At 38.3% G+C, this 22,528-nt stretch overlaps 1 protein-coding gene across 1 annotated transcript in view; it reads left to right on the forward strand.

Moving 5' to 3' along the window:
• Nucleotides 1–22,528, forward strand: part of tjap1 (tight junction associated protein 1 (peripheral)) — a 99,223-nt gene that overhangs the window by 62,375 nt on the left and 14,320 nt on the right. Inside the window, exons 5-7 of the mRNA XM_079439601.1 lie at nucleotides 2,881–2,909; nucleotides 11,754–11,915; nucleotides 17,728–17,794. Coding sequence (XP_079295727.1) covers nucleotides 2,881–2,909; nucleotides 11,754–11,915; nucleotides 17,728–17,794 — 258 coding nt within the window. The remainder of the gene's footprint in view (nucleotides 1–2,880; nucleotides 2,910–11,753; nucleotides 11,916–17,727; nucleotides 17,795–22,528) is intronic.

Here is a 22,528-nt window from a genome sequence, read left to right on the forward strand (position 1 = left end):
ATTTTTCCCCGAAATCATACACCTATTTTGCAGCGTACCCGGTTTACAGGCCCTTACCCACAATGCCCTGAGAGACCCGTGTGGTCACAAACGTCCGACAGCGAGCTGGATGTCTCGAGCCTGTCTAGCTTGGAGCTCAGTGTCCTCCCCCCACCACGGATCTTCAGCCATGGTTCTGTTGGCGTGAAGCTTCCTCCCAAGCATCACCGACATCAAAGAATGAACCGCTTTATAAGTCGTAGCGATGATCTACTGGCGTTCTCTGCTGATGACGATCTTGCTTCTTCGGAAGGCTCCCAACAGTGCATCTCAGTCAGTTCCCCATCACACTCCACCAGGAGTGTGGAGCGCTTCTTGGTCTTCAAAGAGAAAGCAGAGATACTTGCACCCAAAGAAGAGCAGCGTCCACCCCATGCAGCACCTCTGCTGCATGCCCATCCACCCAAGGGCATCCTCAAGCAGTCTCATCAGTTGGGAGTATACTCTTCCGACATTTTGCGCAAGTCTAAGTCGGCAGAGATGCTAGCCCAGGCAAGAAGTCGTGGACGCAGCAGGAAGCCCAAAAGTATGTCCTTGGATAGGGAGAAGGGTGTACGAACCTCTCCCACGGGACGTGCTACTTCCACATCCTCTACATCTCCCAGCTCTATGCCAGCGGAATGGAAGATGCAGATTCTTGAGGAAAAGATCAAATTTTCCCAATTTCTGGATGAAATCACCTATCGGGTCCTGAGCCCGGTTAGCTTAAACATGCTGCGTGGGAAACTTCCAGAGCCAGCAATGTCTTCAAAAGGGAGCCCAATCAAGCTGCACAACAATCCCCAACAATATGAATTCAAGGACCGTCATGACAAAAAGCAAGAGAGGAGCCGACTTTGGGACGAGTGGGCTGCCCAGCATAGCAGACCCAGCAGGAAATCAAGGGAGGCAAGACCCAAGACATGGCACATCTCAGAAGACAGTCCAGAAGGAGCGTCAGAAAAGCAACACACAGATCCTCATCGTGAAGGGGCCCGTCCCAAAACTGAAGGCCCAATTTATAGCCAGGTGGGGGGCAGTGATGATTCCGAATGGGATGATAGGACTACACGGAGGGTTCAACACCAGCCTCAACCCCACCAGTTACCTCATATAGAAAGCAGAGCCGTGCAAAAGGACAATACAGATAAATCCAGGCTGCCAAAGGCTGAGATTCCCATCATTCGTGTGGAGTGTGAGAAAACACCTTTATCACAAGTGACTCCCTTTTCTGTATTATCACAGATCAAGGTATGTCATTGACAACATTTTTGACTTTACCCCTTCCTCATGTACAATCTACTCTTGCATTGAAGAAACTATACCAAATTTCATGCCTTTAAAACAATTGTGCCTGAATACTCTTGCAATATTCTTTCAGAGTTTAACTAAATATTGTAGGAATAGTTTACTTAAAAATTGCATTGAATGCATTGTACCGAATTTAGCCAATGGCTAGTTTTCATCCGCAGTCCCTTGGCAGGTAATCATAATCACAATTAAACATAAAAACAAAACACTGCTTCGGTACAACAAAAGTGGACAGTGACTAAGGGCTGTCAAGATCTAATAGGCACCATAAAGTAGTCCATATGACCTGTGCACTGTATTTGAAATGTACTGAAGTCATACAATAATTGGTGTGTTTCTCAAATGTTATTTGCAGTTGAATAAAAAGAACTTGCTAGGATATGCATAAGAATGAATGGCATTTGCCATCATTATGTCTTACCTCGTGATATTTCCATGTGGAAAGTTTGAATATTGCCGTAAGCAAATGAGATTTGAGATCTATGGAGAATGATCAGTAGTTGAAGCGTTAGAGTATGCCTTCAAAGCACATGGAATAGCACATGAGTGGTATAGATTAATTTTTATGTGGTTTTATTTTTTGGGGCCCATTTTGAGGCTTGACAGCCACTAGTCAGTGTTTTAATTGTATGGAAGAGCAGCTAAGAGATTCTTCAGAATATCTTATTTTGTAATCCACAGTGAAAAGTCATGTAGGCTTGGAATGATTTAATAATAGACTATGATCAAGAATTTTTGGGTGAACCTTTCCTATATTGTATCAATGCCATGACAAGTATCCTCATCTCACTGTTCCTATGTTTGCTGAGGATATTTTGCTCTAAACATGAGCATTTACTGAAGTTCATCCGGTTTTATTTGGATAAGATTTTTATCCACCAACAAGCAAATGCATAAATAGTATTTAAACAAATAGAGTTGTTTACAAGCTTTATTAGACAAATGTTAAAAAAAACCTTTGCTATTTTCTGCTCTGTGGGATATGGTGCTATTTAGCTGGCATCAAAAAAACAGGCCGATTTGAATAGCTTCACTAGGCATGTGCATATTGACCTGTTTGGCAGAAACGCACAGAATATGATGTTTCCCCTTGCTTTTTTATTGCAATTATTAAATTAATTAACCAACACATACAAGTCATTTATAAATATATAATATTTAATTGATATATGCCATAATAGAGTTTATTGATTGAATGTCTACTTAACATTTAGAAGTCACAAAAGACTATCCATCAAAACAACTGTTTTCTATGTGTGCGATAATATGAAACTGCTTCATCACTAGTTAGAACACTGTTTTCGTTTGCTCTGACATTTAGAAATCATTTTTCAGCCACATACAAGATCAACTCCGATTCAAGTCTTGAGGAAGTGTTATGTTTGCCCTCTTGGTATAAAAGACAAATATACAGTACAGCAGTGTGGGTATTAAGGATATGTGGAATATTTATTGGAATATACAATTCTCTGATTCCTCTAATACTCTGTAATATTTATGTGTAAGACGATATTCAGTTTGCATATACTTAATGAATATTCTTTCTTTTAGGAGTCCTTATCAGATGCCGACAGGATCAAGTAAGTTGATTATATTCCCATCATTTTGATGTTTTAATTTTTAGTCTTCACAAATGTTGCTGATATGGATTGGCAGTGTGTAGGCTAATATCTTTGTTTCAATACTCATTTGTTCTAGAAGCCATGTATTATTTATGACATGCATTGAAGTGTTAGGGAGCATTAGCCATCTAATCTGACCCTAAAGCTGATTATTCATTGGCTCTTACCGTTGTATGGCATGGTTGGCCAAGAGCCAATTAGGAGAGGAAATGCCTGTATAACAACAGCAGCTGATTAGCCCAGAAAATCCAGAAGGATAGGGTGAGTCACGGGCTTATGAGCAGTCAGATGCTGGGCAACCGTCAGAATGACAAGCCATGAGGTCTTGTGATTAGAAAAAGTGCCCGCCTTTTAATGACACCAGACATCCTCTCTTATACCCACTACACCTCAGGTGCTCACTGGGGTACTAGGTCGAATTCACTTTGATCAGAGATGTCTCGCCGCCTTTCCAGGCTTATAGGGATTCTAAGGCTTTTAGGCTCCAAGACCAACCAGCAGGTGCACATAACTAGTGATGAGGTTCGGCTTTCAACACAAGGCCTCCCAATACCTCTGCTCCATTTTTTTTATGTACTGCTTTAGCTTTTATGTTCTCTTCCTGGCCTGTGTTCGCTTTGTTGCTGCTTTTCTCCCACTGAAACCAATGCTTTAAAGTCAGCACCTTAGATCTGGTGTAGCTTAAAAGTTTTTCTCATTTTTTAAGCTGTTCTTCAAGTTGCCACTCTTCAACATCAATACATAGGTGGTGCTTGTGGGAATACTAAATTACATTTTGTCAAAAACGACTAGTTGGTTACCTTTTTTTAAGATTTTTTTTTTTTTTGCCATTATTGGCATTGCTGGATGGGACAGTAGAAAAAATGTTGGCGAGAGTGGGAAGGGACTGAAAAGTACCATACGTATTGCACACTTGGGTCGCCCCAGTTTTTGGCTCAAAACTAAATAAATTTGTAGCTAATTGGTAGAAAGCCTTGTTTAATTTGGTTTCTTGTTTGAAGGGATAGTTCACCTTCAGTTGGTCCCCATTGACTTGCATAGTGTTTTTTTTCCCCCCATACTATGGAAGTCAATGGGGACCAGCAACTGAAGGTGAACTATCCCTTTAACTGACCTATATTGGATGTTTTGTAAGGGCAGAGTAAAGCAGAATGCAGAAGGCACAAGACATTTTTAACGTGATACAGTCAAGTGCATTAAAATGGTCACCACTTTTCAGACAGGGTTTCTCCCGGTGAACTGTCTAACAGTTAAGGCACAGTAAAAAAAGAAAAAAAACCCATTGCAATCCATCCCAGATTACTCACGTGTAGGATTGACAGGAGCCTAACAGAGCTGAGTCTGACTCTGATCCCTTCACCCTCTCGCTCATGTGACGCCAGGCGGAAGCATGCAGGACGTGGTCGGGCAGGCGGCGGTATTGATTGGCCTAGTTGTCTGTTTGATGGGTGGAGAGAGCTGGATGGTGGATGTAGTCTGAAGATGGGTTTCTCCATCATGTGTTTCCAACTCCCTCAGGGTGGAAATCTGGAATGAATTGTTAAAGCTTTGTGTTAATCAGAAAACAAAAAGCAGTGTGAGTCTGATATAATGTACTCTTTAGAATTCTCCAATAATCCTTGACACACATGAGATTGCCTGTGGATCTGACCTCTCTGAGAGACCAGTGACCGATACAATGAGCTCTTCACTTTATACTTTAACTGAGCTCCTCTCATCGAAACCTAGTGAGCTGCCTCGCTGTCCACTATAATATTTATATCTGCTTTTTAGCTTGCATATGAGGCATAACTTTCCTGATTCAGTGATTAAATATTTGCCTTCTTGGGGACACAAAACAAGAGGAACTTCCAGTCCAAGTCTAACAAGCATTAAGCCCAGTCTGCATGTGATTGAAAAGGCTTTTCCTGGTCCTTTGGAATGGTTGTATATTGCATGTGCATATATAATTTCTAGGGATGCACTGATATAAATGAATTTATATTTATATGATTATTGATCATTTTAATAAGACTGACTGTCAACTATATATATATATTATAAATCAAATTTTTATTGATTTATAATCCTGATTTTATAAGCATTTATTCTGTTGTGTTCAAAAGAGACACATAATGGTAATGTGGGTGAGAAATAAAGAGAATTAAATCTCCTTTGCAAGATTTATATGGCTTGTGTTGATATGAATCATGTCAAAAAACAGCCATGTTCCACTCACTCAGTTCCTGTCAGCCAGTTCTGACACGTCTATTCATTTTAGGATTCTCAGAGCCATTTACAAGTATATTGGTTTGTTTGTGAACACTCCATATAAACACTACATATATATTATGTACATTAAAACATTTTAGCACGCAGTAGAATCAGTGTATGTCAAATGAATAGTATTTGTTGAAGAGCTTATGCAGTATTTGTATTATACTGAAAATATAAGCCTTGAAATGATCTGTCTTTGTCTATACAGTATATTGAGCGTCCTTACCAATTTCCCTTTTCACAATCTGTTTTTCGGTTTGCTTTTTTCCCCCACTAAGTTCTTGGCCCATGGTTGAGAATCTAACCTTGAAAGAGATAAAGCCGCTTTTGCCTGAAAGCAACATATGCACGTTCAGGAAAGTGTGACAGACAATTGCGGAAACCTTTTTCTCACTGAAAGCGGTATGTGATGGTTCTCAATTAAATGAAGTGGGGGATTTTCTAAACAGATGTTAGGGTTTGCACACAAAAACCCACAATGTGTGCGTGAGCGTGCCTCACATTTCATTTAGCATCCTTTATGGCAGACGAATAATGAAAAAAATTAAGCCAGTCATAGCTGGCTGGATGATTTCATGTTTTTTTTTTTGCTTCAGAAGTGCTTTGGGGAATGTGCGACATGTCTCTTAAAAGCACATGCTCACTTTTTTCTGTGCTTTTTACAGTTATCTGCTTTCTTTTGCTCCATTTGTGCTCTAAACATGTGACTGCGAACAAGGGATTTGCCACTAAAAAGAGTTACATTGGTGTATTTATAGCTTAAAACCCCTGCCCCCTTCTAGGTCTATAGCATGAATCATTGATGTTCCTGTTTCTCTGCTTTGCTGTTGCTTTCAGCGGTGTCACGTTGGCAGGTGTACGATTATTGGTCTGGACGTGTGTTTTGAGTGCCGCTCTCTGTTCTTCCTTCACTCTGAACTGTGAACGAAACTAGCACAGAAAAGGAAAAGGTGTTGCATATTCTTAGGTATCTCAGGAGCCCGTCAATGAAAGATTTGATGTCTGTGAACTGTTGGATGTTACAATCCTTCATTCATGTGTTATTGAGCTGCTGTGTGGAATTCAATTCCCAGTAGTCTGTCTGTTATCACTCTCTGTCTGATGACACAGTGATGGATACTTGCAACAGGGGCCCTCTTTATTGCCACCACTTGTTGTGTTTCCTCTTTTCTCTTCAGATACATTTAACCATTTCATCAGCTGTCACTATTTGCATTTGCGTGAAAATGAAAGACACAACATTAAAGAATAATATCTTGTATTGATGAACGCAAACTGATGCAGTCAAAAAAAATATTTTTCAGTTTCAGCCAAATATTTTCAGTTGCTGAAACATCGGTGCATATATCTTGACAATATTCAGTAAGCCAAGCTTTCTTGTTGGTCTGTACACACTGAGCTCATGCAAAAACAATATACAGTGCAATGTACTGTCCAACATACCGTCGCCTGCTCAGTTCTTTTTAATTAATCCGTAAAATTAGTTGCAAATTAGACTGAATTGAATAAGAGTCACTGGTCTGAATCATGAAGTGAATCAATCAGGCTCCTCAGTGAATACCTCAGATGACTCACTTGTTCAGTGAACCACAGGTTATTACGTCTGACTCAAAATATTATTTATTTTTACTTTTTGATAGCAATGGTAAATATGCCATTTTGTGTGATTTATAAAAGTCACATTTTTGTGAATAGTTAAAAGAGGCTGTTTTGGTGGTAATAAATAACCCATGTTATTTTAACCCATAAATGGATAGGAAACATAAGTTTCACTCCTATTGCCAACACTGTCCCTTGCTTCAAATCAGTCAGTCTGTCACTGGCTCATACTCTGGATTATTTGGATTTGAGCAAAGCTCTCCATATAAATATTCCTATGAAATCACACAATCTAAATTCAAAGCACCTTGTCCTAACATGTGCCAAGCCAAAACACCACATATCAGTCAAAGAGTCTTTATGGGAGTGATGGCTTTAATATTGTACAGTCACTGCTGTTCACTAGTGGCAGAGGCTTGTAAAGTGTCAGAGTATATGCTGCCCATTTGTTAGAGAAATGGTTCTGAGTAGTGCTAAATTAAGATTATTTGGCTTGTGACAATAACAGAACCCTTTGTGGTGCGCACGCATGTACATGTTGGAAAGCAGTTGCAACTTTAAAGTTAAGACATTTTAATAATGACATCTTTTATGTTGAGAGTGTGTTTACAGTCTGTAGTTGGATGGCTGAGCTCCAGAAAATCAATAATGATGTGGCTTTGACAGTTGCATATTTGAAAATTAAAAATGCGAGAATAAAGAACCCAAAAAACAGTTCTTCAGGAATCATTCTGCGGTTCTAAATACATGTAAAGAACCATCTACTGTAGTTTAAAGAACCATTTTTTTTTTAAGTGCAGACTGGCAAACTGAATGTTCAAGCTTGTCTAAGCTCCCATCCTTACACCACAGTTTAATTACTCTTTTGTGCTTCCAGGCATCAGGTGTTATAAACGCCCTGCTGCTCAGGCTTTTGCTGGTCCTGATAAGATTCTTCATTTTGTTTTAAGCTCTTGATAGAATTGTTATAAGAACAGGTTTAATTGTAAGACTTGAAGTTGTGATTAGCTATGTGGATTATTGACCCTATGTTTCCAAAAAATGACTGCTATCAGGTTTTGTTCTTTTCTTTGTGCAATTAAGCAAATGAACTTGATAGAAGATGCTGCCAGATTACTTTTAAACAAGCGCTAGCATGAATAGGTGAATTATATTGTACTTTGCTATTTCTTTCATCTATTTGACATTATTTCACGTCTTAGAAATTTTGATATAGAGACATAATAATACATCAAGTAGGTTAATGTAAAAGTAAAAAATGCCATACGAAATCTGAAAAAAAAAAAAAAATCAAGGCATGTTTAACACTATTTTCCCCTAAATGAATATAAGAACTAACAGTACTTAATCATTGTCATTTCTATACAGATATACAGGCTACACGTACATCTTAAACTGCAGTTTTAGCAACATGTACTTTTTATAAAAATGATTAATGTATCAAAATGACATACTGGGACATAGTGATGACACAAATGAATCCGAGATTTGAGTTAGTTCACTGAAATGGATGCATGGGACTGACTGATTAAGGCAACATTTCGGGGATTAAGTAGTGAAGCGATGCCTGAAGTACCATTTCTCAGAGGCCACTTCCAAATTATGCAGCTTTATATTAGTCAACATGGCATATTCACATGTTCAAAGTTTATTTAAAGTGCCCCTATTATGGATTTTTGAAAATGACCTTTCATGCAGTGTGTGACACAAGTGAATGAAAACATCCTGCAAAGTTTTAAATCTGAAAGTGCAAAGTGTATAAAGTTATTTAAAACAAATCCCAAGCAGTTTCGTGTTGATGTCAACATGAAACATTAGCATATTGCCCACCCGCTTGTTGCGCGCGCAGACCTGGGAAAACTTGATTTTCACGTTGGTCTGAATGAAAATGCGAATTCATTCTTTGCCACTAGGTGCAGCGTTTGGTGCTTTAAAGGGTTCACCCCCGAAAATTCTGTCATTAATTACTCACCCTCATGTCGTTCCAAACCCGTAAGACCTTCGTTCATCTTCGGAACACAAATTAAGATATTTTTGATGAAATCGGAGAGCTATCGGACCCTCTATAGACAGCAACACAACTGAAATGTTACCAGGTTCAGAAACGTAGTAAATACATCGGTAAAACAGTCCATGTGACATCAGTGGCTCAACTTCAGTTTTGCGACGCTACGAGAATACTTTTTTTTTTTTTTTTCACAAAGAAAACAAAAATAACAGTTTACTCAACCATTCTTCTCGAATGGTTGAGTTACGTCTTCTGCCATTTTAGAGAGTACCTAAGAACGTATTTGATGTAATCAGCATTGTTTACGTTCGGGGGGAAAGCGCGCGCATGAACGTAATCTACGTATTAAGCGCTGTTTATTCTTAGGGGAAAGCATGCGTATGCATTGTGATACGATGTAACTCGGGGGAGAAGTATGGTTGAGTAAATTATGTAGTTTTTGTTTTCTTTGCGCAAAAAAAAGTATTCTCGTAGCGTCGCAAAACTGAAGTTGAGCCACTGATGTCACATGGACTGTTTATTGATGTATTTACTACGTTTCTGGACCTGGGAACATTTCAGTTGTGTTGCTGTCTATGGAGTGTCAGATAGCTCTCCGATTTCATCAAAAATATTTAATTTTTGTTCCGAAGATGAACGAAGGTCTGACGGGTTTGGGATGACATGAAGGTGAGTAATTAATGACAGAATTGCCATTTTGGGGTGAAGTATCCCTTTAAAAAGAGTTGTTTTCCCGGTAACGGCTGTACGCAAAGCAATACTGCGCTCACAAACACTGCTTTAAATGAAATCGACCAATCGGGCCAATCACCGCAGATTAGCGTCACGCAAAGGAGGGGTTTGGAAAAATGAATCGTTGAGCAAATCGTTTGGGAGTCGTTGAGCAAGTAAGGTAACAATAACTGCATATTATGAGACAATGAAAGTGTTTTGACCTTGCATGCATGTCTACCTGTTGTTGGGGACTCCCAAAACCTAAATATGAACCTTTCATAACCCATAATAGGGGCACTTTAACAAACTTTAATCCGATGTGAAATCCCATGGATTCCATTTTGCTGTACAGAGGTAAATGTGACCGTACTCTAATGCTGTTTTTATGACTGTAGTTTGCTGTAAATCTACACTCTTGCAACTTGCAGTATACACCTTATATTTATCAATTAATATGCGACAGTGGAAAAAGACATTGTTTCTCCCGTACACACAGTGTACATAAGGATAACCACACCAAATGAAAAGCGTAAGCCTGGCAGTTGTGTGGGTATAGGGATGAGATGGCAAAGTGTGATTGCTGGTACCCAGCAGATGTGTTCAGCATCACTGCAGCTGCCCGTTCAGCTCAGCACAGAGCCAGCTGCTCTTCTCACACACACACACACACGCACGCACACGCTGCTCCTGTACCTCCTGATCACACATTCACACACCTGCATGACTAACACTCAACTCGCTCTCAGTAGGCACAACATTTAGCCTAATGTACTGCAGAGAGCCTTTTAATCATGGGGCTCCGAATCGTTTGTACAGTAATTGTCTGTGCATCAGGTTTGGAAACCGTGCTTCTACTTCCCCAGTCCCCATTTCATCACCTTCAGGTTGCTTTGAAGTATTGTGGATGTGGTTTTCTTTGGAGTAATTGGCAGCTTTCAGGAGTCTTGGCCGGGGTGTAGGCTGAGGCATCATTATGTGTTTGACACCTTCTCCCTGTGTCTTGTATGTAGGCTGTGAAAGCTCACATTGCTCAGGTGCACCTCCAGTCTTATAATAGAGTCTATAGGGTGTTTTGTTTACTGGCCATCCTCTTAGTTTTGCACTGTTGTTCTTTCTTAGTCCACAGTGCTTTATTGGCATGACTGTAAAGATTACGAAATTACAGAAAGTATACAGTAGTCCCAATTAAATTTTGGTCTGAGAGTTGAGAACATTTATCAGACACACATATGTTGTACAGGCCATGAAACTGTGTTTTGTATTATTTTTGTTAATTATATATTTTTAATTTATATAAAATATATAACATCCTTTTTTTCTAATATATTTGTTTTGATGGCTTAATGTGAGGAATATTCCATATGCATGTAGCCACATTATTTATGAAATAATATAAATAAGATGCATTGATATATAAATATATATAAAATCAGCAAAATATGTGTGTATTGAAATAATAGCATCCATAATAGAATACATTATATAAACAGGCATCATATCAACTCCAGTACTGACATTTAGAATACATTTCTATTAGTGCATTCCTAATAGGTTCATTAACATCTTAAAGTTTGTTTTAAATTATTTTTATAATATGTACTATGTAATTTTATTTAATCTTTAAAATATCTTACTGACCCCAAACTTAGGATGGTAATGCATATCAAATTAATACAATTTAAAGCCAAAATTGGCATTTTAGGCAACGAAAGATGAGTGAAGTCATATTTGATGTTGGATTAGAAATTACAGCAGATGTTTTGAGTGAAAACCCTTTATAAAAACAATCTAGGTACGAACACTGATGTGGGAGAGACAGCATAACAGTCTAGTCTTTGATGCATATTCAAATGACAGTGTATCAGAACTATTTCTTCTTTACATTTCTGTTCAGAATATGAGCTGTAAAATGATACCAAACATGACAGAGATCTATTAAAAGAATACTATATGTGTTGAGAGGAAATGTGAGCTCGCACAGATGCGCATCAGGAAATATGCACACACATGCTTTCCCGGGCATGGCAAGGGGATGATAAACAGTCTTCACTATTCATATTAAAGAGTCCTTTATGCTAGTGTAGTAAAATTAAAATTTAAATATATGAGAGTGCTGTAGATTGTCACCCTTTACTTCTACAGCGTTGTGAACTCAATTTGACAAACTGTTTCTCGTGTCAGCGATGCATTTTTCATATCTTTACTTGCTCTCACTTATTTTGCAGGATCCTGCAGCAGCAAAATGAAGACCTCCGTCACCGGCTCTCCCAGACCACTCATAAGATGGAGGCGATGGAGACGGAGTTCGAAACCAGTCGACATTACATGCAGGCAGAGCTGGGTCGAACCAGAGACGACCTGGAGAAAATGAGAGACAAATTCAGAAGGTTAGCTACATTTATAAAAAAAAAAAGCATATTGCACATACAGTTCTTGTGAACTTTACAAGATTTCTTAACTCGACACTACTACAACTGTTTTCCACATTGATAATAATAAATGAGCAGCAAATTAGCATTTTGTGTGTGTGTATATATATCTGAACTTTGACAAATTCCATAACATTCCGCATTATACTGTAAATTCCATTTGTATGACTGGATTCCATTTGCATTTTCTGCATTGTGAAAATCATGGAGCCCAACCATTTATCCACAAACCTCTGACTGCAAAATGACAAGAGTCTTCCAGCGTGAATCTTGTGTGTTGAGGAAAGAGGTATACAGCATCTTTCTTACTGAAGTTGCAGGCGTAGATGAGGGAGGGAGATGAGACATACCCCTGCAATCCATTTTTAATGATTATGATCAAAGCAGCCAAATTACTGAGCTCTTTGTAGTTATATGAAGCTGGCAGCCATCACTTTAATCGCACTGACCGGCGGCTGTGTAGAGTTGCAGGACCCCTGCTGCAGGCCGCACTACAAAGCACAGCGGGATCGGCAGCGCAAAGCATGCTGGTCCGGCCGACACAGTCCAGAGGAAGATGAGAGGACTGCACACTTGCCTGGATAATAACCACATATAAAACATCTGGAATACCTCCTTTCTCGTCAGTTTTTAATACATTTGTTGTCGTGTGAGATTTCGAAGGGCAATGGCGTTCTCTGACATGAATCATAAGAAATGGAACTTTTTTGGTTCCAATTCCATTTAACGATTCCTTTTTTTTTTCTAATCGCACTCAATTCAGACTGCAAGTTCACAACTCGTATAAAACATAATGACTTTCAGTGGCAGCACAGTAAACTGTATTTTAGCATGTCTGTCCATCAGCAGACATCTGAGGAGTCATTGACAGAACCAAACATCATGAAAATCATTTGGTTCCAGAATTTTACAGAAATAGAGAACCTTTTATTCAGTCGGAATCTAAATACACCACAGCAGTGTTTAATTGAACCATATTTTATTTAGTTATTTAATTAAGAGGTCAGTCACAAGTTTTTCTAATAAGCATTTTTTAAAATTTGGTTTGAAATGCTATACTGCAATGTTAATTAAATTGACTCAACAAATGTTGTTCTGTTGTGCCGTTTAAAAAAAAAAAGTGCCTGACAGCCTAGTCTTCAGGAAATAAATAAAAAATGTTTAACAAGCAATCAAGCAGCTCTATTGTTTGACAAAAGCCTTGTGTTTTTGCAGGCTAATTAAGAACTGCATTTGAGAGGCTTAAGTGGCTGTAATGTGTTACTTTCATTACAGGTAAGGGAGGAGAACAGCAGCGTGAGATTGTGGCTGATTTTAATGAGCACGAGCTCGCTGTGAGGCTGTTATTTGTGTAAGGGTTTATTGGCACGGTAATGACCAGTTCATCTATGTAACTTGCCTCTGACATGCAGACGGGTTTTTTTTTTGTGTGAGCGAAGGCGACTTGCATGTCAAGGACACATAGATTTTGAAGACAAACTTTTTTCTTTGGAATATTGTGCGCTGATAATGCATTTAATCTTTAAGGTACAAAAATTCGATCCGATATTTGAATGCAATTTGTCTGTTCAGACAAGTGTGAAAAATAGAAATACAGCACAATATGCTGTTTGTACAGTATAATGTTCTGTTTTCTTATCAACATACTGATTTTTCTTTTGTTTTTACATTTTTTCCTTATGTTTTTCTCTGGATTTGATGTGACTGACATTTTTCATAATTGCCTTTTATATGTGTAATAAAAACACACACCCCACACAAGGTTAACAATGTGCATATTTCCATTTCTGGCACCAGTCTGTTGTGGAGAAGAAAGAACAAACATGTTTTCAAAGAGCCATTCACTTTTCTTTTTTTTTTTTTTTATTCGCTAAGATTATTAAATAATAAAAAATGCAATGCAGAGAGAGAGCCAGGTCTGTTCATGAGTGGCACTAAAACAAAAGCTTCTCCAAACGTGATCAAAAGAGCAACTCTTATTGGTCAACCAGTTTTCTTCATGGTGTGATTGGGGGAAAAAAAGTTAGAAATGCATATATGCATATGTAAATACATTAATTAAAACTCCATTAATGGCATGCAAATGTTTGTTCATTCAAATTAAAATGTTTATCACAACTAATTTGTGCACCAAACATTCATATTGGTATGAACAGGCATTTTTTCCCTATCCAAAATTTTTTTTTACATTTTGAGTGGCTCTGCCTCTTAATGAAATCTCATTGTTCCAAAATCCCATTACATACTGTATATCAAAACTCAGATAGTTTGGCTGTGATTGTCTTTCATGCAGCATTTTAGGATAAAAAAAAGGCCTTCTCACTGTAAACGTCACTTCACACTTTGTTCTGAAACAATGTTATAAGTTCAGCTTTAGATCAGCAGATCCGAGTGCAGATTCTGATGATTTAATCATGGGCTCATATCAGCTCGATATGCCCCTGATGGTCTGAGTGCAGCGCTTTGTGATTGAGTCGGTGTGTAATTTGGCTGCAATCATGCCACTTTATCTCCAATCAGGATGCATCTCCGGCTTATATGCTTTCAGACGGCAGAGAGATTGAATTACCCAGCATTCCTTCCATCAAAAAGTGTGGTGCTCACATTTGCTGCTCCATTTCCCCGCCTGCCACATCCTAAACCTGCATGCCAGCTCTCCGCAGATAATAGCCTAATTGGATTGTAATTGGTTAGTGATTCTGCAGCGTAGGCGTTTGAATGCCATCTCTGATCTAACGCTGTAACATTGTCACATGCGCTGTGGCGATTTGCACCAGGTGTTCTGGGAACCCTTGAATGAGAGGTATTGTGTTAGATGTTTGTTTGTTTAATTACCTGTTTATTCTGTGTGTTTTTATTGAATTTATTTAGCTTCTGAGGCTGTTCAATTGGACCTTCCCCTCCTCTGTGATTCAGAGCGGTCATCAAGCAGCAGTAATTATTGCATTCCATCAGCACCGACAGTCCGCCGCTATGGACTGTTGCTATAGTTTATGACTGCGCTCAGCGCAAATCACTTCCGCTTTCTAAAATGAATTGATTAAATTCTAATTGTTATGAAGCCAGACAGTGAAAGTCCCTTAAGATCTGCTAGGCAGCGGAACAGTATTGATCCACGTGAGGAAAAGAGTGATTGAGATTGAGGTTTGAAAAGCAGCAGTTGGAGATAATGTGGCATGCAGGCCAGATGGTCTCTGTAAGCACAAATTCTGTGTTCGAATCGATGTTCTAAAGGTTTTATGAACAGAAGCCTTGGTACCTTGTGCTGAATCTCATTTCATGAATTCAGTGTTGATTCAATGAAGATGTGAAATCAAAAGGTATCAGCATCACCTCATGAAGCCCACGCCTTATTTCTTAGATGACTTTTTGGTCTTTAATACTCCTTAACCTCTGAAAAAGTGCCGTGTAAATTATTAAAGGTGCCATAGAATGCATTGATACAGTATTTTAAATTGTTCTCTGATATCTACACACAAGGTATGTGGCTTAGGTAAGGGCAAAAAACCTCCAGAAACGATTTTACATGTCCATTTACAACCCTAGGATTTCTCCCTAGAATGAAACGGTCTGTTATTGGCTTATTTGGCAGGGTCATGAATAATAATGAGCTCTGCTCTGATTGGCTGTTTCACAGTACGGCTCATCAGCAAGAAGGAAAATATATATTTAAATACTTTCTCTTGCAGTTATATCGTCGGGTAATTATACTGTATATAAAACGCGGGCATCAGGGAGCCGTTATTAATATGCGAGGCATTGAAACTGGTTTTGAACGATCCATCGATCGCGTTATAGTTTCACTTTCAAGAGACTCGATCACACAAACTACGTTTACATTATGGAGCAACAGTACTTACCACACATTTCACAAGATCAGATGCTTGTCAGTGGTGCTCAGGATCTGTAAGTCATTCGCCATCATCCTCATCTCTCCTTACTGAGAGTGAAATCTTATGTACTGTAACAGGCTACCGCTAGCAAGGAGCTAACCATGTCCCTTTAGTGGCTCGCGTTATTTGCTTTCTGTGCCTTTCTGAATACAGACACCAACCCATCCCTGCACTTCACACCCCCTGCACGGCCTGGAACATAACATTTATTTTCTTATTTTCGCTGTTGTCCGCGCTTGTTTATTTACAATACCTGCAGAGCTTCTGATGGTTCGGCCGGCTTAGAACAAGGGCGGGTTTATGCAAATGTTGGGGGCGTAGTGATCCCGACTGTTGCGTCACAGTCGGTGTTATGTTCTGATTCGCCTGTTTTTCAGTGGTCTTTTTTAATCACGAGATTTACATATGAAGGAGAAAACTATGGTGTTTGAGGCTCACTGTATGTCATTTCCATGTACAGAACTGTTGTTATTTAAATATGCCAGGGTAAAGACAGTTTTTCATTCTATGGCACCTTTAATATTAAACATACTAAGTACTATGTAAATGTAAATTATTAAAGGAATTGTTCCAATCCCATATGGCTTTCTCTCTTCCTTGAAGCACAAAAGAAAAGTTTTTAGAGGAGATCTTAATTTATTTTAAATTTTTTGGACACGCTCAAGTTCGCAGAGACTGCTTGCTTTCATGATTTTACAAAAGCACAATGTTTTGTTATTGTGAGTGCACACAAATAAAAATATACCTTTCACAGATTGGACAGATTTATTACTCTTATCTGTATGAGCAAAAATTGAGTATTTTAAGTTTAATTCAAACGATCGCTCCGGCTCCTCTAAGTTAACTGTCATGCAGTTAATACTGTACTGTTCATCTTTAACATTAAAGCGAATGGTTATGTAATGTTGCTGCTACTTATGTTTCAGATGATAAACCACATTTGAGGTCAAAACGACCAATGTACTGTAATTACCACATAGCCTAGCTGTTAATGATCTGTTCATCACTTACAATGTTACTTGTTTTTTTTTGTCTGTGATTAAGCGACTAATTAAATTTTTATATTGGTTAGTCGACTATTAGGGGCAGCCCTAGTAGCAACAGATCTTTTCTTCCTCAAGACGTATATCCAAGTGTTACAGATTATCAAAAAAAATGTAGTGAGGGGTTGTTGTTTGGATTTTGAGATGTGTGTTGCATTTTGATTAAATATGTCCAAACAAAATGTAAAAAGCGAAACTTGGATGAATGGATGAATTATTTGCAATAAGACCTATCATGCATTTGAAAAAAAGGTATCACCATTTCCAGAAAAATTTTAAGCAGCACAACTATTTTCAACATTGATAATAATAAGAAATGTTTCTTAAGCAGCAAATCAGCATATTAAAATGATTTCTCATGTGACCGTGAAGACTGGAGTAATGATGCTGAAAATGCAGCTTTGCGTCACCGTAATAAATTACATTTTAAAATATATTAATATAGAAAACAATTATTTTAAATTGTAGTATTTCACAATATTGCTGCTTGTACTGCTTTTTTGATCAAATTAACAGCTTTCGTTAGCATAACTCTCTGAGTGTGTGTGTATATATACATACACACACACACACACATACTCGCACTTACACACGCGCACATACATACATATTATGTTACATTATATTAAGTTATGCACAATCTTAACAAGATTTGCTTTTTGGCATTCATTTCTCTTCCAGATAGGCTACCATTATATTGTATGGCTTGTTTCCTGCGTTGTTTGCCATATGCCCATCTCAATGCCACACCGCACCAGGATATATCATATAACATCTGGATATAGCTTTATACCCTGACAGTGACATACATTTGTTTTGTCTTCCCCCCTACAGACTGCAGAACAGCTACACGGCGTCTCAGAGAGCTAATCAAGACCTGGAGGAGAAACTTCACGCCCTGGTAACCTTTACACTCCACTCCACTTTCCCTTTCTAAAGTCCTTTATCTTAAACACTGATGTCTTTATTTGCCGTTTAATTGTTCTGTGTGCCCTAACGACTCCACTCTCAGTCAGTTCGTCACAAGTATTATGAATTGTAATTGAGGAACCTTTCGCTTTGCTTCATTCTCCAGGGACTAACAAACAAGTAACAGTATTCCTCATGCCACTCATGCTTGCTGGAAGCTAATTTTCCACTGGGAAAATTGTTGTTGGAAGACAAGCAACAGTGATTGTGTTGCTTTGATGTGCACTTGAGATAAAAACACCATTGTTCTTGCATTGTGTTTTAAATTGTTGCAGTTCTACTACAAACCAACTGTGAGTTTTGTTTACTCACCAAGTGTAAAGCCAAATCTAACTGACTTTTGGATGTTCATTTTGGACCCTGCCTTCATAGATGAGCTGCCATAGGCAAATAATCATGCCATAGACGATCATAGTCACTTCCCACTGCTCTCATCTCACTGCTGTGCATAAAACATGAGTACAGTCCTGTTATCATGATTTTCCTAAACATTTCAGCTGTTGGGACCACACTACTCTACTGAGAATGTTTACAATTACAAAAGTGAATGTGAAAAAATTAGAAATTATTGTTTACTAACTCTCTTCTCGTTCCAAACCTGACTGCTGTGGAAGACGAAAGGAAGTTATGAATAGGTCAACTGATACAGATCACATAACACAATTTAAAGTAACAATAAAATCAAAATGGACAATTCTTATTTTTTGTATAGAATATTGCAGTAAAAATGTATACATGCACATCATTACTTTAATTAGCGCGGTCAAAATAAACGTTCCAGCTTTTACCAAATATGCTAAATATTTTTTACTAAATATTGGCTTATACATCAGCCTTGGTGATATATCTGTCAACCACTAACTTTGAATAATGTACTTATATTTCCAATGCGTTAGACTTGAGGGACACTATATTGCCAAAAGTATTGGGTCACCCCCTTCTAATGAACATGTTTGACTGCTTTAATAATTTCTATGAGTACAAATCTTAATGTTAAAGCATATAATGATATTCTAGGGAATTGTGTGCTTCTAATTTTATAGCAACAGTTTGGACAGGACTCTTTTCTATTCTAACATGACAGTGTCTCTGTGTATAAGACACGGTTCAAAAAGACACGATTGATTGAGTCAGTGTGGAAGAACTTGACTGGTCTGCAGAAAGCCAAGTCCTGATCTCACCTATGGTGTGACTTTATATGCAGACCTGGAGCCAAAAACTCATCAACTAAACACCAATGACTTGTACATAAGGGTACAGTCATTTTAGACACGTCCAGAACTGTTGCAACAGAGATGGAAATACAGTTTTTAAATACATTATGTTTCCATCTTTGTTGCCACAGTTTTGTTAGTGCCGCCTTCTGTTCTAAAGAAGGGGGTGTCCCAATACTTTTGTCCATATAGTGTCTGTACAAGTCATTGGTGTTTGGTGATGAGTTTTTGGCTCAAGGTCTACATTTAAAGTCACACCAGAGGAGTTCAGCTGGGATCAGGCAAGCTCCAAAAAGGACTCAAAAAACTATTGAATATCTTCAAAAGGGTCATTTATACCTCTTTTTTTGCTATTTTGGAGATTGACATCCTTGCATTTGAAAGTGAAAGTGACGTGACATTTGTCCAAGTATGGTAACCCATACTCGGAATTAGTGCTCTGCATTTATCCCATCCAAAGTGCACACACACACAGCAGTGAACACACACACACACACACCCGGAGCAGTGGGCAGCCATTTATGCTACGGTGCCAGGGGTGCTGTGCCTTGCTCAAGGGCACCTCAACTGTACATTCACTCCCCCCGGACCTGAGACTCGAACCCGCGACCTTTGGGTTACGAGTCCGACTCTCTAACCATTAGGCCATGACTGCCCCACTAACTTTGAATAATGCATTTGCATAAATTTGAAGAGTGACCAGGATTTTCATCAAAAATTCACCTTTTATGTTGCACGGAAAAGACAGTCTTGCCGGTTTGGAAAGACATGAGTGTAAAACAGTGAAAAACAGTGATGAGAATCACTGTTGAGTGATGAGAAGGCTACAGGCTTTCCTGTAGCTCAAATGGTAGAGCATGGCGCTAGCAACGCCAAGATCATGGGTTCGATTCCCAGGGAAAGCAAGAGCTGATAAAATGTAAAAACTGTAAGTTGAATGCAATGTAAGTCGCTTTGGATAAAAGCGTCTGCTAAATGCATAAATGTAAATGAGAATGTACATTTTTGGGTGACCTGTACCTTTAAGTGCATCGAAGACTTTCAAGCATTAATGTTAAATTATATTAATTTTTAAATGATAAACACTTCTACAGGAAAAGACCCACGATACTTCAGTGTTGTCATGCTGTCATTCATTTGCCACTCCAGTACTGTTTAAAATTCAGTCACAAGAAATCAAAGCAGATTCCGCTCCCTTTCAAAATGATTGGTTTGCCATTGATGTTTTTTGCTTTCAAAAAAAAAAAAAAAGAAGAAATGCAGAGGGTACTGAATGACCACTCTGGTAGTGGTCATAATTGTCATGTTATAAGGCCGTGCTGATGGATCGGTCAGGCGATTTGGTGGCAGACAGAACTCATGTAATTTTTTCATAAAAGCTTTGTTTGGATGAGAATTTTCTTTAGTGCTCAAACAAAGCCAAAGTAATTGTCTGAGAACAATCGAGAGCGAAAAAAATTAGCAACATCAAAAGCTAAAGATTGAATAAATGTACAAATTTGTCCCTCAGCCTCTTTTTCTTCACGGAGTATAAAACAATTCCCACTGGATGTTCTAATACATCATAATAACTGTCATAGACTGCAGTTGTCCCCCGACAATGTTATTCAATTAGGATGAATGCGATTTAAAGATTATTTGAATGTGATTGTGCATCACAGAAACCGTGCATCATGTGTTCAGTGTGATGCATTCATTAAAATATCTTTGGAAACTGCTGTTGGTTGTTGTAATAAATTGTTAAAGGATTCCATGTTTTATTAAAGCCAATATGAATCTAAATTTTCCCCCGAGTCGGCCTTTTTCCAGTTTCGCTCAAATGAAAATTTTATCAAACATGCATCTATAATAAGTTATTTTAGGAATCTTTTATCACTCTTTGGTGGTCTGCAAAATTATGTCTAGAGTAATTTAGCATGACTGGAAAACTTCAAAATGAGCCGCTCGCTCTTAATCACGTCTGAAGACTTCATGCGTGTATAAGGATAGCATTAGCTCTTGATGATTTATGTTCATTTTCAAATAAATCCCAGCGGTGTCTTAGTTCTGCATGGAGAGATCTCATATCCATGACCTCTGCATAAAGCTTTGCCAATCACAGGTGAAACAGGTGGCATTCCGCTCCGTAATCTCTCGTCGTGTACAAGGAGATTATCCCTGTGACCTGTTCCAGCTCGGGAAGGGCCCATCATGTCTTACCGTAGGTGCTCTCAGGACACGAGCTCACTCAGAGAACTGCTTTAACGAAATCATCTCCAAATACATTCAGCAAGCAGCAAGAATGTGGAAATCAGATTTGCCACCACGTCTCTGCAGCATATCCGAGAATGATCGAAAAGCATAGGGAGAGAATTTAAATTTAGAGTTCATCTCTATCTCTCTTCAAAATCAAAACTATAAAATGTGACCCTAGACCGCAAAACCAGTCATAAGGGTCTATTTTTTAAAATTGAGATTTATATATAATCTGAAATGATGTGTGGTTTGTTATTATAGGACAATATTTGACTGAGATACAGCTATTTGAAAATCTGGAATCTGAGGGTAAAAAAAAAAAAAAAAAAAAAATCGTCTTTAAAGTTGTCCAAATGAAGTTCTTAGCAATGCATATTACTAATCAGAAAATAAGTTTTAATATTTACGGTAGAAAATTTACTAAATATCTTCATGGAACATGATCTTTACTTAATACCCTAATGATTTTTGGCATAAAAGAAAAATCGATAATTTTGACCCATAATTTTGGCTATTGCTACAAATGTCCCCTAGCGACTGGTTTTGTGCTCCAGGGTCACATATATCTACTTTATTCTAAACTGCTGGTCAGTCTTTCTCAAGCCAACATCTAAGTTTGTCTTGATAAATGTTTCTAGCTTTATTTCCGCTCTTACTGTACCACAATATTTTTAAAAGGTTTAATTGTAGTTGATGAGTTTTACAGGATATTCATTTCTAACTAATGAAAAAGTGGAAATCCAGAAGTTTGCAAATGTATTGTCATTCTAGTTTCTATCTTTCTGTTCTCTGTTTCTTGTCTTTCTCTCATTTAATACTTGCAGACATACAGGTTAATGGAAATATAAGAATAAGCGCAAAATTAAATCTTTCTCTTCCTTTTTTTTCTTCTCCTTTTCCTCTCCCCTCATGCTGCCTTGTGACTTTGGGTATTTCACCGTCTTCATCATCATCATCATCTTCGTCATCGTCAGGCTGCCATCAGCCAAACTTGGGTCTACGGAGTTGCGTTCTCATTCTTTCTATTGATTCATTTCCTTCTGTCTGTCTCTGCTCTCCCAATAAGTATCGCTGTGGATATCATTCCCACGAGTCATTGCATCTCCTTCCTGTCTCCTCTCCTCTCTTCCTGCAGTAGATGGCTGGATATAGCTGTGGCCATGCCCGTGTCTGTGCATGTGGACAGGGGGATTCTGGGATAGATGTCACGCCATAGA

The sequence above is a fragment of the Barbus barbus genome (genome assembly GCF_936440315.1).
Source record: "Barbus barbus genome assembly, chromosome: 18".
Lineage (NCBI taxonomy): Eukaryota > Metazoa > Chordata > Actinopteri > Cypriniformes > Cyprinidae > Barbus > Barbus barbus.